Below are 15,326 nucleotides of genomic sequence, written 5' to 3' on the forward strand. Positions count from 1 at the left end.
CAAGTAAGCACATGGGGAATTGCTCAACATCCTGGCCTAAAAAGGAAATGCAAATCAAAAGAACTCTGAGATTGCCTCTCATCTAGGTGGGATTGGCCTACATCAAGAATTTGAATGACAACCAATGTTGGCTGGGATGTAGAGGAAAAAGGAACCCTACTGCACTGTTGGTAGGAATGTAAACTAGTAAAATGGCTCTGGAAGGTGGTTTGGAAGTTCCTCAAAACACAAACACAGAACTTCCTTATCACCCATCCATACCACTCTTGGGCATCTACCCAGATCATGTTCATTGCTGCACTATTCACAATAGCCAAATTATGGAAACAACCCTGATGCCCTACAATAAATGAATGGATCTTTATAATGTTGTATTTGTACACTAGAAAAAGTAAGATTATGTATTTGCAGGGAAATGGATGGACCTGGAACAAATCATGCTGAGGTAGGCCAAGCTCAGAGAGACAAACATGTAGATGTTCTTTCTGTCTGTCTGTCTGTCTGTCTCTGTCTCTGTGTCTCTCTGTCTCTGTCTCTGTCTTGCCAGTCCTGGGGCTTGAACTCAGGGCCTCGGCACTGTCCCTTAGCTTCTTTTGCTCAAGGCTAGCACTCTACCACTTGAGCCACAGCACTTCTGGCTTTTTCTGTTTATGTGGTACTGAGGAATTGAACCCAAGGCTTCATGCATGCTAGACAAGCACTCTACCACTGAGCCACATTCCCAGCCCCTACATGTTTTCTCTCATGTGGAAGCTAGATCTAAACTATAACTGCCCATGATAACAAATATGGAACTCTAGGCATTCACACACCAACAGTCAGTCTACAGGAGGATACTTTTAGGGGAAGAACTGAAAGATTCCTGTGAATACTTAAAATACTACTACTAGAATGAGTTCCAGAGCCTGGGAATGTGGCATAGTGGTAGAGTCCTTGACTTGCATGCATGAAGCCCTGGGTTTGATTCTTCAGTATCATATAAACCAAAAAAGCTAGAAGTGGAACTGTGGCTCAAGTGATAGAATGCTAGCTTTGAACACAGAGAGACTCAGGAACAGATCCCGGGCCCTGAGTTCAAGCCCCAGGATCAGAAAAAAAGAAAAAATAAATGAATTCCAAGTAATGGAAACATGGTTTTGTTTTTGCCTTTTTTTTTTTTTTTTTTTTTGGTTGTGGGGCTTGAACTCTGGGCCTAGGCACTGTCCCTGAGCTCTTCAGCTCAAGGCTAAGAATTCTACCACTTGAGGCACAGTGCTACTTCTGGTTTTCTGGTGGTTTATTGGAGTTAAGAGTCTCATGGACTTTCCTGCCCAAGCTGGCTTTGAACTGCAATCCTCAGATCTCAGCCTCCTGAGTAGCTAGGATTATAGGTGTGATTTTTTGAGTGTCTTTTTTAAGGGGGGGGGGCAAATAGAAGGCTCAGAAACGGAAGGAAGAAGGGTGAACAAATGCAGTCATAGTATTTAGTATATACCTATTGGCAGAGATAGGAGGGAAAAACTGGGGGAATGGGAAGGAAGAAGTGACATTGTCCAAAAAAGAAATGTACTTATTACCTAATTTATGAAATTGGAACCCCTTTGTACAGCATGTTAATAACAGCAAAATTATATTTACAAAAAAACTGGAAGTGGAGTTCTGGCTCAAGTTGTACAGTACTATCCTTAAGCAGAAAAAGTTGAGAGTGAGCGGTCCTGAGTTCAAGCCCCAGAAGTAGCACAAGAAAGAAAAGAAAAAGAAAGAAAGAAAAAATTGGTTTGGCATTCTTTTTTTTTAATTAATAAAGTTTAGTGGGAATCTTGAAGAATTTGTCCCTTATATTCCTTATGTGATTCCTTCCTTCTTTTCTTCCTTCCTTTCTTTCTTCCTTCCTTTTCTTTTTTCTTTTTTGCCAGTCCTAGGGCTTGAACTTAGGGTCTAGGCACCAAGCTTGATTTTGCTCAAGGCTAGTACTGTACCATTTGAGCCACAGTGCCACTTCTGTTTTTTTGTGTTTATGTGGTACTGGGGACTCAAATCAGGGCTTCATGCATGCTAGGCAAGCATTCTACCACTAAGCCACATTCCTAGCCCCTCTCCCTCTCTCTCCTGCTTTCTCCTTCCTTCTTTCCTTCTTTTTTATAGGTCATAGGGCTTGGCCTGGGTGCTGTCCCTGATCTTTTCAGCTCAAGGCTAGTGCTCTACTAATTTGAGCCACAGTACCACTTCTGGTTTTCTAGCGATTAATTGGAGATAAGAGTTTCATGGCCTTTCCTGCACAGGCTGGCTTTGAACCTCAATCCTCAGATCTCAGCTTCCTGAGTAGCTAGTATTACCAGCAGGAGCTGCAAGCATCCAGCTTCTACTCTTGGATACACATTAAAACTTGGAATTTGGAGGAAAGCAAAAACAAAAAATGGATGCTGGGAAGGTGGCTCAGTGGTAGAGTGCATGCCTTGCATGCCAGAGGCCCTGGGTTCGATTCCTCAGCACCACATAAGCAAAAAGAAAAAAGCCGGAAGTGGCGCTCAAGTGGTAGAGCGCTAGCCTTGAGCTGAAGAGCTGAGGGACAGCGCCCAGGCCCAGAGTTCAGGCCCCATGACCGGACCCCAAAAAACAAACAAAAAAAAAAAAAAACTTGGAATTTGGAGGTGGAGGAAAGCAAAAACAAAAAATGGATGCTGGGATGGTGGCTCAGTGGTAGAGGGCTTGCCTTGCATGCATGAGGCCCTGGGTTAGATTCCTCAGCACCACATAAGCAAAAAGAAAAAAAGCAGGAAGTAGCTCTGTGGCTCAAGTGGTAGAGCGCTAGCCTTGAGCTGAAGAGCTGAGGGACAGCCCCCAGGCCCAGAGTTCAGGCCCCACGGCCAACCCCCCCCCCAAAAAAAATAAAAATAAAATATGAAATGTAGCTGAGTGCCAGTGTCTCATGTCTATAATCTTAGCTTCTCAAAATGCTGACAGTTGAGGATCAAAGTTTGAAGCCAGCCGGGCGCTGGTGGCTCACGCCTATAATCCTAGCTACTCAGGAGGCTGAGATCTGAGGATCGCGGTTCAAAGCCAGCCCAGGCAGGAGAGACCGTGAGACTCCTATCTCCAATAAACCACCAGAAAACCGGAAGTGGCACTGTAGCTCAAGTGGTAGAGCGCTTGCCTTGAGCTGAAGAGCTGAGGGACAGCGCCCAGGTCCAGAGTTCAAGCCCCACGACTGACCAAACAAACAAACAAAGTTTGAAGCCAGCATGGGTAGAAAAGACTGTGGACCTTTTATCTCTAATTAACCAGCAAAAAGCTGGAAGTGGAGGTGTAAGCAAATGGCAGGTACAGCTCTAGCTTTGAGTGGTAAAGGCTAAGGGACAATTCCTAGGCTCTAAGTTTTAGAATCAGTACCTCTACAAACAAACAAAAAACTACTTTATATCAGGAGATGAGGTCTAGTCCCAGGTGTGTCAACAATATGCTGTGTGACTTTGGCAAATCACTTTTTTTTTTTCCTCTTAAGTTAATGATTATCAAGAAAGAATCACAGGGGCTGAGAATGTGGTTTCATGATAGAGTGCTTGCCTAGCAAGCATGAAGCCCTGGGTTCAATTCCTCAGTACCACATAAACAGAAAAAGCCAGAACCGGTGCTGTAGCTCAAGCTAGCCTTGAGCAAAAGAAGCTCCAGGCCCTGAGATCAAGTCCAGGACTTGAAAAAAAAAAAAACCAGAAAAAGAAAAGAAAAGACAAAAAATCATAGAACATTAAAATTAGTAGAGGTTTCATAAATCACACAGTACATTTTTTTTTTAGTTTATGGCAAGATTGAGTGACTTATCCTAGCCACTTACATAGTTGCAAGCTTTTCTAGAATAAGCACTTAGCCCTAGGCATCATAGATAAATGTTCCTTACTGAAAAGATAATGGAGAACAGAAAAGGAATAGATTGGATATGATTGTCAACCAACTAGGATTATTTATTTCCAGTGAGGGTCACAGACCTCCCTGGGGGTTTGGAGGTTGCACAAGGGACTGGATTTGGGGCCTGGTTTATATGGGTCTTAACAAGGAAGCAGAAAATAAAAACTAGGCTATGGTCTCTAGGGGGTCAAGGGTCTTATCATTGGCCACGCCCAGAATGGAATGCTCTGCCTGGAGTTTTTCAGCTAAGCCAAGATTGGAATGGCCTGCCTTTGGACAAGAAGGAGAGAGTACACCTGGTGTTTTGCTTGACCTAGGGGAATAAGGAAGTCAATCTTTTATATTTATATTCCACCTTTTTTTTTTTTTTTTTTTCAGTCATGGGTCTTAAACTCTGGGCCTGGGCGCTGTCCCTGAGCTCTTCAGCTCAAGTCTAGCACTCTACCCCTTGAGCCACAGCACTACTTCTTGTTTCCTGACCAGGCTGGCTTTGAACCACCATCCTCAGATCTCAGCTCCCTAATAAGATTACAGGCTTGAGCCACCAGTGCCCAACTCATATTCCATATTTAGATACATAAAAGGATGGGGAGGAAAGGGGAGAAGGAAGACCTTCAGTTATACTACATTAAGCTTTCTTTCAGTGTGTTCCAAGAAATAAACAGAAGAAAAAGCAAAAGCACTAAACAAATATAAAGCTATTTCTGAAAAGTCTGGTAACTGTGGACCCATTAGTAGGCACTGAAGCCTGAACCTTTATGTAGGGAAAATTTATGTAGGGAATAGTCAGAAAAAGAACCATGTCAGAGCTTAGTATAGTGGTGATATAATAAAAATTAGTTTAAAAAGGGGAAAAAGCTGGGCGCCAGTGACTCAGGCCTATAATCCTAGCTAGTCAGTAGGCTGAGGATAGAGGTTCAAAGCCAGACCGGGCAGGAAAGTTCGTGAGACTCTGATCTCCAATAAACCACTAGAAAAACGGAAGTGGCAATGTGCCTCAAGTGGTAGAGTGCTAGACTTGAGCTGAAGAGCTCAGGCCCTGAGATTAAGCCCACGACCAATTAAAAAAAAAAAAAAAGGCGTATAAAACCACCAGAATGTAAGAAGAAATGATGGATAACCTTGGAGGGAAACAACAACAACAACTCCCCCAAAGTGTATTTTCTGATTTTAAAAAACTGATGATGAGCCGGGCGCTGGTGGCTCACGCCTGTTACTCAGGAGGCTGAGATCTGAGGATCGCGGTTCAAAGCCAGCCCGGGCAGGAGAGACCGTGAGACTCCTTTCTCCAATAAACCACCAGAAGACCGGAAGTGGTGCTGTAGCTCAAGTGGTAGAGCGCTCGCCTTGAGCTGAAGAGCTGAGGGACAGGGGGCCCAGAGTTCAAGCCCCACGACCGACCAAAAAAAAAAAAACAACAACAACAAAAAAACTGATGATGATGATGATGATGATGATGACCTTATTATTTGTTCTGGTCCTGAGCCTGGTGCTAGTAGTGTTCTACCACTTGAGCCACAGCTCTACTGCTGGCTCTTTTGGTGCTTAAACTGGAGATAAAAGTCTGAAAGACTTACCTGCCCACAATCCTCAGATCTCCACTTCCTGAGTAGATAGGATTACTGGCGTGAGTTACCCGCAGTCGGGTCAATTCTTACTGGTCCTTGACCTACTTGGTGTCTGGTGAAATTAGGAAAGTAGAAATTGCCTACTTTTCTACATATCTAAAGAAATGATGTGTAATGAAGGTTACCTAAAATCATATTATTTGGCTCGCCATTTCCCACTTACACTAAACATTATTGCATTAGTTTTCTAATTTACACCCTTCCTTTCCTGGTCATAATCCTAAACAAAGCGTTAAAACCTACAAAAACAAAAACAAAAAAATCCTCAAAAAACAGTTCACTCAAGGACTCCAACTCCCGAGATGCTCGATGGCGTTTTTCCACCGCCCGCTAGCAAGGGCGGCAGTGTCTTTCTGGGAGTTGTAGTCATTTAGAGGGCCACACTTTCAGGATATGTCGTAGAGGATGCGCCATGTGACTACAACTCCCAGAAGTCATCGCGCGCCACTCCTGTCCCTCCGGCGTCGCGCTCCACCCCTCGTCGCTCCTCCCTCGCTGGGCTGCACCTCTCATGCCTTCCTGTTAGTCAAGCTGAGAGAAGTTCACTCTGATCAGCTGATCCTAACTGACAACAGGAGAGGAGGAAGCCCGGGAGGCACCGAAGGAGGAGGGGGGCGGAGAAGGAGATGAGGATGGATCCACCCGTGCCCTGAGGAGCAGCCTCCCACCCCCACTAGCGCCCCGCCGTCCCCGACGCCTCCTCGCCAGGCCGAGCTGTTCCGCGGTGGGATCCCCGGGCCGTGGCGGGCAGGGTGGGGAGGGCACCGGCCCAGCACCCGGCGAGCAAGCGTCCTGGGGCTCCCGCTGTCCCTGGGAAGAAGGGGGGCCGGGTGCGGCTCGGGTGGGGGTGGGGTGGTATAAACAATGGGCTCGGCTCCGGGCTGTGCCTGCTTGGGGGCGATTTGGGGGGACCTTCTTTGTTCTTTGACTCGGCACTTACCTCTGTGGTTGTGGTAGTGGTGTTCGGGAGGGAGGTCGGGTGAGGAAACCGAGGTAGAGGGAATCGTCGAGGTAAGTAGGGGTCCGAAGGGCTGATTGTTTGCTTGGCCTGGCTGGCTGGAGGTGTTCTGAAAGTTGATTTTCTAATTTTTCTCTCTCAATTGCGACAAGTTTTGATTTTGGTTTCCGTTTAGGGAACTGGCTGAACACATTAGAGTGTAAATAAGGTCTTCTGGTTATTCCCTCCCCTTCCTTGTTTATCTGAAAATCTGATTGATAGGCTTGATTTCGGGAGGGGAGGAATGACTATCCGAAAAGGAGGACTTTTTACTTGGAGTGTTGGAATGGGGGTTGAGGATACCCGGAATTAGGAATGTAAACGTAGAAGTGACCAAAATCCCTTTCCTGCCCACCAGTTGTCTCCCTCAGCCCCTCCCCTGTTTTTTTTTTCCTTAAGTTATTTTAAAGTTAGTTTTAGTTTTCAAGTGACAAAGAGCAAAATTATTTGTTTTGACTCATGCAGGCCTGGCTTTGGAGGGCCATAGTACAGGAATTCTGCCTCCTGTTGCCTACTCCCTTTTGCAGTTAGGAAAAGGGGACAAAAGGAAGTGCAATAATGTTTTTGAACGTAAAATTGTACTGCTGTTTCTAGGGCTAGGCATGTGTTTAGAGCTGAAATAGCCCAGTTACAAGGAGAGCTGGACACCCAGGTCTTTAATGGGTTTCAAGTTTATTATTATTATTATTATGCTATTTACAGATGTCTTTGTCCACCTTCCAAATGTAAAGTCAGGTGAGGGTGCAGAGAACGACTCTTCCAAGGACTGTTGGAGGTGGTGTATTATGTTTTTCTTTTCTGTGTGTTTTATAGACAGGATCTCACTATGTAGCCTAGAGAGGCCTTAAACTGGTGATCCTCTTGCTACAGCCTCCTGAATTTTGGGATTTTAGATTTTGTGTGTGTGTGTGTGTGTGTGTGTGTCTGTCTGTCTGTCTGTCTGTCTTTCTGTCTGTGCCTGTGCCTGTCTGTGCCTGTGCCTGTGTGTGCACTTACCTGACTGGGTTATAAACTCAGGATTTTATGCTCTTCTTTAGCTTTCCTCCCTCTGGGCTGGTGCTCTACTATATGAGCCACAGCTCCATTTCTGGCTTTTTGCTGGTAGCTGTAAATAGGAGTTTCTCAGATTTCTCTGCCTAGGCTGGCTTCACAAGTCAGTTCTCACATCTCAGTCTTCTGAATAGCTAGAATTATAGACGTGAGCCACTGGTGCCTAGCAATTATGTTTGTTTTTGAAAGGAAGATCTCTATCCATGGTTTTGAAATAAAATTTTTAGTATAAGAATAAGCCAAAGTAGTTTTAGAAGCAGGATGAGAGTTTTCTGAATATTGTGGCCTTCTCTTTTTCTTTTTCTTTTTTTTTTTGCTATTCCTGGGGTTTGAACTCAGGGCTGGGCACTGTTCCTGAGCTGCTTTTGCTCAAGGCTAGTACTCTACCACTTGAACCACAGCGCCACTTCCGGCTTTTTCTGCTTACGTGGTATTGAGGAACTAGGCAAGCACTCTACCACTAAGCTACATTCCTAGCCCTCTTTTTTAAAAAAATATAATTTTGTTGTTGTTATTATTTGTGTGTGTGTGTGTATGTGTGTCAGTTGTGGGGCTGAACCCTGGACCTGGGTGCTGCCTTCAGCTCAAGGCTAGCACTCTACCACTTGAGCCACAGTGCCACCTCTTGCCTTTTCTGTTTATGTGGTGCTGAGGAATCGAACCCAGGGCCTCATGCATGCAAGGCAAGCACTCTACCACCGAGCCACCTTCCCATCCTCTTGTTGTTATTATTATATAAGGTGTTGTATGGAGGGGGTTACCATTTTATAAGTCAGGTAATAAGTGTGCATTTCCTTTTCTGGACAGTATTCCTGGTGCTTGAACTCAGGGCCTGAGCTTTGTTGCTCAAAGCTAGCACCCTACCATTTGAACCATAGCTCTACTTTGGCTTTTTTTGGGTGCTTAATTGGAGATAAGAATCTCAGGGACTTTATTGCCTGGGCTGGCTTTAAACTGGATCCTCAGTTCTCAGCCTCTGCTTTCTGAGTAGCTATGAGTACAGGTGTAAGCCACTGGTGCCTGGCCATTTTAAGGTACACTTCTGTTTTTTATGAGTGAAATCCTTTTCCTTCCTCTATTCTAGGTATCTTTTGACATAGTTACTTGAAGTTGAATTATATTGAAAAACTCCTGACCACTTTATTTCATTACTGAAACTTCGTGGCTGAGGCCCAGCTCATGAGCCCCTCTTTGTGAACCCAACAGACCTTTCTCAGTCATCAACAACTTCGAAGTTCATTTTGACCACATCTTTCCCTGCACTTTATGGAGGATAAAACCATCAAACAAGATCAACATTGCTGCTGATACAAGAGTCTTGGAAGAAGAAAAAAAAGAAAAGAAAAAAACAAACCCCAAACTCAAACATTTGTGTGTGTGTAAAGATAGATTTTTTTTTTTTTAAAGCATCTAGAGCCTTGTGTAAGTTCTGTGGAGTCTGCAGACTCAAAACCTTTGTCTTCACTTCTGGGGAAAGCTTGGTGACTGTTACAGAGTGGGTAGTTTCATTACCTGAGTTATGAGTGCCCAGACTTCCCTAGCAGAGAAGGGCCTGAATCCTGGGCTGATGTGCCAGGAGAGTTATGCCTGCAGCGGGACTGACGAAGCTATCTTTGAGTGTGATGAGTGTTGTAGTTTGCAGTGCCTGCGCTGTGAGGAAGAACTCCATCGGCAAGAGCGCCTGCGGAACCATGAGCGGATAAGACTCAAAGCTGGCCACGTCCCTTACTGTGACCCCTGCAAAGGCCCCAATGGGCATTCTCCAGGTGTTAGACAAAGGGCAGCTGTGAGATGTCAGACCTGCAAAATCAACTTGTGCCTGGAGTGCCAAAAGAGAACTCATTCTGGAGGTAACAAGAGGAGGCACCCTATTACTGTGTACCATGTCAGTAAGGTCCAGGAGTCCCTAGAGGCAGAGGAGATGGATGAGGAGACCAAGGGGAAGAGGATGACGGAGAAGGTTGTGAGTTTCCTCCTAGTAGATGAAAATGAAGAGATTCAGGTAAGTGCTTGGGTGTGATGGGGTTGGTCCTGAGCATGGATGGAGCAGATCTCAGATCTGCTGGTTCAAGGTAGCTCTCCAGAGGATAGTTCAGGAGGAGCTCCTTTGTGTGTATGTGTGTGTGTGTGTTTGGCATGCGTGTGTGCGCATGTGTGCGTGCACATGTGTGTGCCAGTCTTGGGGCTAGAACTCAAGGCCTGGATGCTGTCCCTGTGCTTTTTTTTTTTTTTTGGTCGGTCATGGGTTTGAACTCTGGGCCTGGGCGCTGTTCTTCAGCTCTTCAGCTCAAGGCGAAAGCCCTACCACTTGAGCTACGAAAGCTCTACCACTTGAGCTGCAGCGCCACTTCCGGTTTTCTAGTGGTTTTATTGGAGATAGGAGTCTCATGGTCTTTCCTACCTGGGCTGGCTTTGAATTGCAATCCTCAGATCTCAGCCTCCTGAGTAGCTAGGATTATAGGCGTGAGCCACTGGCGCCTAGCTCCCTGTGCTTTTTTGTTCAAGGCTAGTGCTGTACCACTGGAGCCACAGCTCCACTTCAGCTTTTTGTGGTTAATTGGAGACAGGAGTCTCAGGGACTTTCCTGCTCTGCCTGACTTTGAACTTTGATCTTCAGATCTTAGCTTTCTGGGTAGCTAGGATTACTGAGATTACTGGCATGAGCACCTACCAGGAGCTCCTTTTCTTTTTCTTTTCTTTCTTTCTTTTTTTTTTTTTGGTGGGTCGTGGGGCTTGAACTCTGGCCCTGGGTGCTATCCCTGTGCTCTTCAGCTCAAGGTAAGTGTTCTACCACTTGAGCTACAACACCACTTTCGGTTTTCTAGTGGTTTATTGGAGATAAGAGTCTCACAGCCTTTCCTGCCTGGGCTCGCTTTGAACCGCATCCTCAGATCTCAGCCTCCAGAGTAGCTAGGATTACAGATATGAGCTACTGGCACCTGGCTCAGGAGCTCCTATTTTAATCATTAAAACCCAAGACTTTCAAAGGCTTGTCTATAGTCATTTAATTACTTACCAGACTCATGACCTTGGGCTGAATGACTTTCCTCTCTTAGTGTTCTCATCTGTAAAGTGGGAGTGGTGCCTATTTGGTTATTTGATGTGAAGAGATGAAATGAGACTAGAAAATCTGTTGCCTAATAAATGCTGGTAGATGGCCTCTGTTGTCAGCAGTATGATTTGGCAGAACTCCTTTTAAAGAGTTATCTGAATGGCTGGGAATGGGGCTCAGTGGTAGCCTAGCATGCATGAAGCCCAGGGTTTGAAGCCCAGTACCACATACACAGAAAAAGCCAGAAGTGGTGCTGTGGTTCAAGTGGTAGAGTGTTAGCCTTGAGCAAAAGAAGTTCAGGAACAGTGTCCAATCCCTGAATTCAAGCCCAGGACTGGCAAAAACAAAATAAAAAACAAGAAAAGAAAAAAAAAGTTATCTGAAGAGAGTACTGTGAACTTGTGAGTAGTTGTCAGTGAGGAGTGGCTGAAAATCCCCAGTACTGAAAAATAAAAAAGTATCTTTTACAAAGAAGGTTTTCTTTACTGATGGCCTCTTGTTTTTCTGGAGAGGTTTCAGTCTTAATATGATATTTGTTGCTATGGCAAAACAGCAGAGATCAGGTCATTTACAGGCAATACATATTCATTTAGCTCACATTTCTAGAGACTGGGAAGTTCAAGAACATGATGGCAGCATGTAATGCTGTTTTTTTTGCTGCATGGTAGAAGGTGCCACTAGATGAGAGAGGAAATGTGCTTCAGCTCAGGTCTCTTACACACCAGTCCCATCATGGGAACCCTACCTTGGTGACCTTACCTAATCCCAGTTACTACCCAGCAGCTCTACCTCCAAAACATCACCATGTGACTGTCACTGTGTATCTGTGGGCAAGTTATTTAAGCTCTGTAACTCAGTTTCATTTCAACTTCATAGGATTGTTGAGAGGATTCAAAGATTATGAGTGGAAAAGAGTTGTCATTGGGTCTACCACCTAGAGTCCAATTTGTTTTTACTGGTATCTTTGGAATATTTGTGGTCCATGGACTTGGTACTTTTGGTAGTGATGACCCCAGTTATCACCACATGGAAGGATCACCAGTGTAAGTAACCATTAGAGAAAATTTCCAATTTCCAGCTAAGTACTTTTTTATGTTTTTTTTTTTTTTTTTTTTGTGGGGGAGGGGGGTCTGGTCGCAGGGCCTGAACTCTGGGCCTGGGCGCTGTCCCTCAGCTCTTCAGCTCAAGGCTAGCGCTCTACCACTTGAGCCACAGTGCCACTTCTGGCTTTTTTTTCTTTCTGCTTATGTGGTGCTGAGGAATCGAACCCAGGGCTTCAGGCATGCAAGGCAAGCGCTCTACCACTGAGCCACCTTCCCAGCCCCACTTTTGTATGTTTTTATGCCAGATTAGATCTTGAACTCAGGGCCTTGGCACATCTCTTAGCTTTTTCACTTAAGGCTGGTGCTCTTGAGCCACAACTTCACTTTTGGCTTTTTGGTGATTAATTGGAGAGTCTCTCAGACTTTTGCCTGGGCTGGCTTTGAACCTCAACTTCAGAGCTCATCCTTCTAAGCCACAGGTACCCACTACCTGTTTGTTTTTGTGCTGGTCCTGGGGCTTGAACTCAGGGCAGAAATGCTCAGGGATAGGGCTGTGCTATTTGAACCACAGCTCCACTCCTGCATTTTTTGGGAGTTAATTGGAAGTAAGAGTCTTATGGACTTTCCTATCCAGGCTTTGATCCACAATCCTCAGATCTCAGCTTCCCGAATAGCTAAGATTACAGGCATGAGTCACCAGTGCTTGGCCCAGCTAGTTTTTTTTTTTTTTTTTTTTGCTGGTCATGGGGCCTGAACTCTGGGTCTGGGCGCTGTCCCTCAGCTCTTCAGCTCAAGGCTAGTGCTTACCACTGGAGCCACAGCGCCATTTCCGGCTTTTTCGGTTTATGTGGTGTTGAGGAATCGAACCCAGGGCCTCATGCTTGCAAGGCATGCACTCTACCGCTGAGCCACCTTCCCAGCCCCCCAGCTAGGTATTTTTATCTCTACTTTTTTCCTCCTTAGATACCTTGATGGAAGTGAATTGCATCGTGAGCCTTTGTTCTTTCATTGTCAGCTAAATGCTGTTCTAATACAGACTTTTCTTTATTGCTTTGAAAGGAACTAATAGTTATGGAAGAATGACCCAGATCTCCTTCTGCCTCCCTTGTCAGCAATAATATCTTCATTATGGATCATGCTCTAATTGAGCAGCATTGTGGACTAAATATCTTCTAAGTGGAGTACTTGGATTTGGATTTGGACAGTTGATTCTTGTTGGTTTTGCTATCAGTTGTCTTTGATAATTTAGGAGAGTCATAGGTTGTGTTGTCACTTTCTGAAGTTAGAGAAAGATTTGAGATGAACCAATAATCTTTATGGATAGTGTGTTGGCATCTTTCAAAAGAATGGTTTTGAGGAAGGAGGATATGGATTGTCTATTTTTAATTAACTAATATTTAATTTTATTATTATTTATTTATTTCTGCCAGTCTTGGGGCTTGAACTCAAGGCCTGGGCACTGCCTCTGAGCTGCTTTTGCTTAAGGCTAGCACTCTACCAGTTGAGCCACAGCACCACTTGGCTTTTTCTGGATAGTTTATGGAGATAAGAGTTTCACAGACTTTCCTGCCTGGGCTGGCTTCAAATGCAGTCCTCAGATTTCAGCCTCCTGAGTAGCTTAGATTACAGGTGTGAGCCACCAGCACCCAGCTAATTAATTAAATTAATTAATTATTATTTTTGTCTGTCATGGGGCTTGAACTCTGGGCCTGGGTGCTGTCTCTGAGCTCTTCAGCCCCAGGTGAGTGGCACTACCAATTGAGCCATAGCACTACTTCTGGTTTTCTGGTGATTAATTGAAGATAAGAGTCTTATGGACTTTCCTGCCTGGGCTGGCTTTGAATTGTGATCCTCGTGTCTCAGCCTCCTGAGTAGCTGGGATTACAGTGAGAGCCACCGGTTCCTAGTTTAAATTAATTATTTTTGAGACCAGGTCTTTCTATGTAATCAGGCTGGCCTTGAACTCTCAAATCTTCTTGCCTTAGTCTCCGGAGTTCTGGGATTCCAGGCATTAAAAAAAAAAAAAAAAAGACGGGCTGGGAAGGTGCCTCAGTGGTAGAGTGCTTGCCTTGCATGCCTGAGGCCCTGGGTTCGATTCCTCAGCACCACATAAGCAAAAAGGAAAAAGCCGGAAGTGGCGCTGTGGCTCAAGTGGTAGAGCGCTAGCCTTGAGCTGAAGAGCTGAGGAACAGCACCCAGGCCCAGAGTTCAGGCCCCACAACTGGACCCAAAAAAAAAAAAAAACAAAAAAATAAAAAAAGACACATGTATCTTGGTAAGGAATTTGGAAAAATAGAAAAATAGAAAAAAAAATATTGTGAAGAAGACAAACTATTGGGAGATGATATTTGTCCTTTTCTTTTTTGTCTTCACATAATGTGTAATTGGGTTGTTGTTAAAAACACCTCCTACTGGCTGTTGCTGGCTCATACCTGAAATCGTAGCTACTTAGGAGGCTGTGATCTGAGGATCATGGTTCAAAGCCAGCCCAGGCAGCAAAAGTCCGTGAGACTTATCTCCAATTAACCACCAGAAAACTGGAAGTGGTGCTGTGGTTCAAGTGGTAGAGCACTTGCCTTGAGCTGAAGAGCTCAGGGACAGTATCCAGGCCCAGAGTTCAAGCCCTACAACCAACTGAAAAAAAAAAAAAGACACCTCCTGTTTTTGCTCCCTTTACAAATATAGATCTCTTGCCAGGAATTGGCAATTTATTAATTGCAAGCCGCATTGGTTGAGACTAATGGATTAGAACAAAATTTCTGTTAAGTGTATATTCTCATAGAGTAATAAGTAGAAAAATACTTAAGGACAATTTCTAGTTTAGTTTTCTGATAGTGGCATGTATGAAATACACTGAAAGATGATCATTTGATGAGAATGTAGACTATAAATTCATCTAGATTGTAAATTGGATACAGAACAGGTTTTTCTGCCTCTGCAATATTATGTATAGTACATTGTTAGCACGTACATTTTTTTTTCTTTTTTTTTTTTGTTGGTGGTGGGGCTTGAAATTCTGGGCATGGGGTGTCCCTCAACTCTTCAGCTCAAGGCTATCTACTCTACCACTTGAGCCACAGTGTCACTTTCGGTTTTCTGGTGGTTAATTGGAGATAAGAGTTGAAACTCTGACTTTCTTGCCCGGGCTAGCTTTGAACCGTGATTCTCAGATCTCAGACTCCTGAGCAGTTGGATTACAGACTTGAGCCATCGGCATCCGGTGGATTGGTTATGGATTGGTTCTTAATTTTTTTTTTCTTTTTTTCTGTGTGCGTGCGTGTGTGCCTGCTGGTACTAGGGCTTGAACTCAGGGCCTGGGCTTTTTCCCTTAGCTTTATTGCTCAATACTAGTGTTCTACCAAGTTGAGCCATACCTCTACCTCCAGTTTTGTGCTGATTAGTTGGAGGTAAAGTGTCTTATGGACTTTCCTGTTCAGGCTGGCTTTGAACCTTTATTCTCAGCTCTTGGGCAGTTAGTATTACAGGCTTAGGCATTACAGTGCCTGGCTTAGTTTCTTTATTTTTGAACAATCACCACTGACAGGTAACTTAGCCCACTAAGTAGTAGTTTATAGATAGGTACCATTATCTGCAGCTTTGAACCTCTACCTCCCTCTCTGTCCCTCCCTCCCTCCTTTCCTTCCTTCCTTCCTTCCTTCTCCTGCCTTCCTTCT

General features: G+C 44.6%; 1 protein-coding gene across 2 annotated transcripts in view; it reads left to right on the forward strand.

Annotated features, from left to right (window-relative positions):
• Positions 1-6,029: 6,029 nt before the first annotated feature.
• Zfyve1 (zinc finger FYVE-type containing 1) overlaps positions 6,030-15,326 on the forward strand; it is a 59,515-nt gene continuing 50,218 nt past the window's right edge. For both annotated transcript variants that reach the window (XM_042692666.1, XM_042692667.1), the window contains exons 1-2: positions 6,030-6,234; positions 8,642-9,559. In XM_042692666.1, the coding sequence (XP_042548600.1) occupies positions 9,077-9,559 (483 nt within the window). In that variant the 5' untranslated portion in view covers positions 6,030-6,234; positions 8,642-9,076. The remainder of the gene's footprint in view (positions 6,235-8,641; positions 9,560-15,326) is intronic.

This window comes from Dipodomys spectabilis, unplaced genomic scaffold, assembly GCF_019054845.1.
Source record: "Dipodomys spectabilis isolate Male_0828 unplaced genomic scaffold, ASM1905484v1 ptg000157l, whole genome shotgun sequence".
Classification (NCBI taxonomy): domain Eukaryota; kingdom Metazoa; phylum Chordata; class Mammalia; order Rodentia; family Heteromyidae; genus Dipodomys; species Dipodomys spectabilis.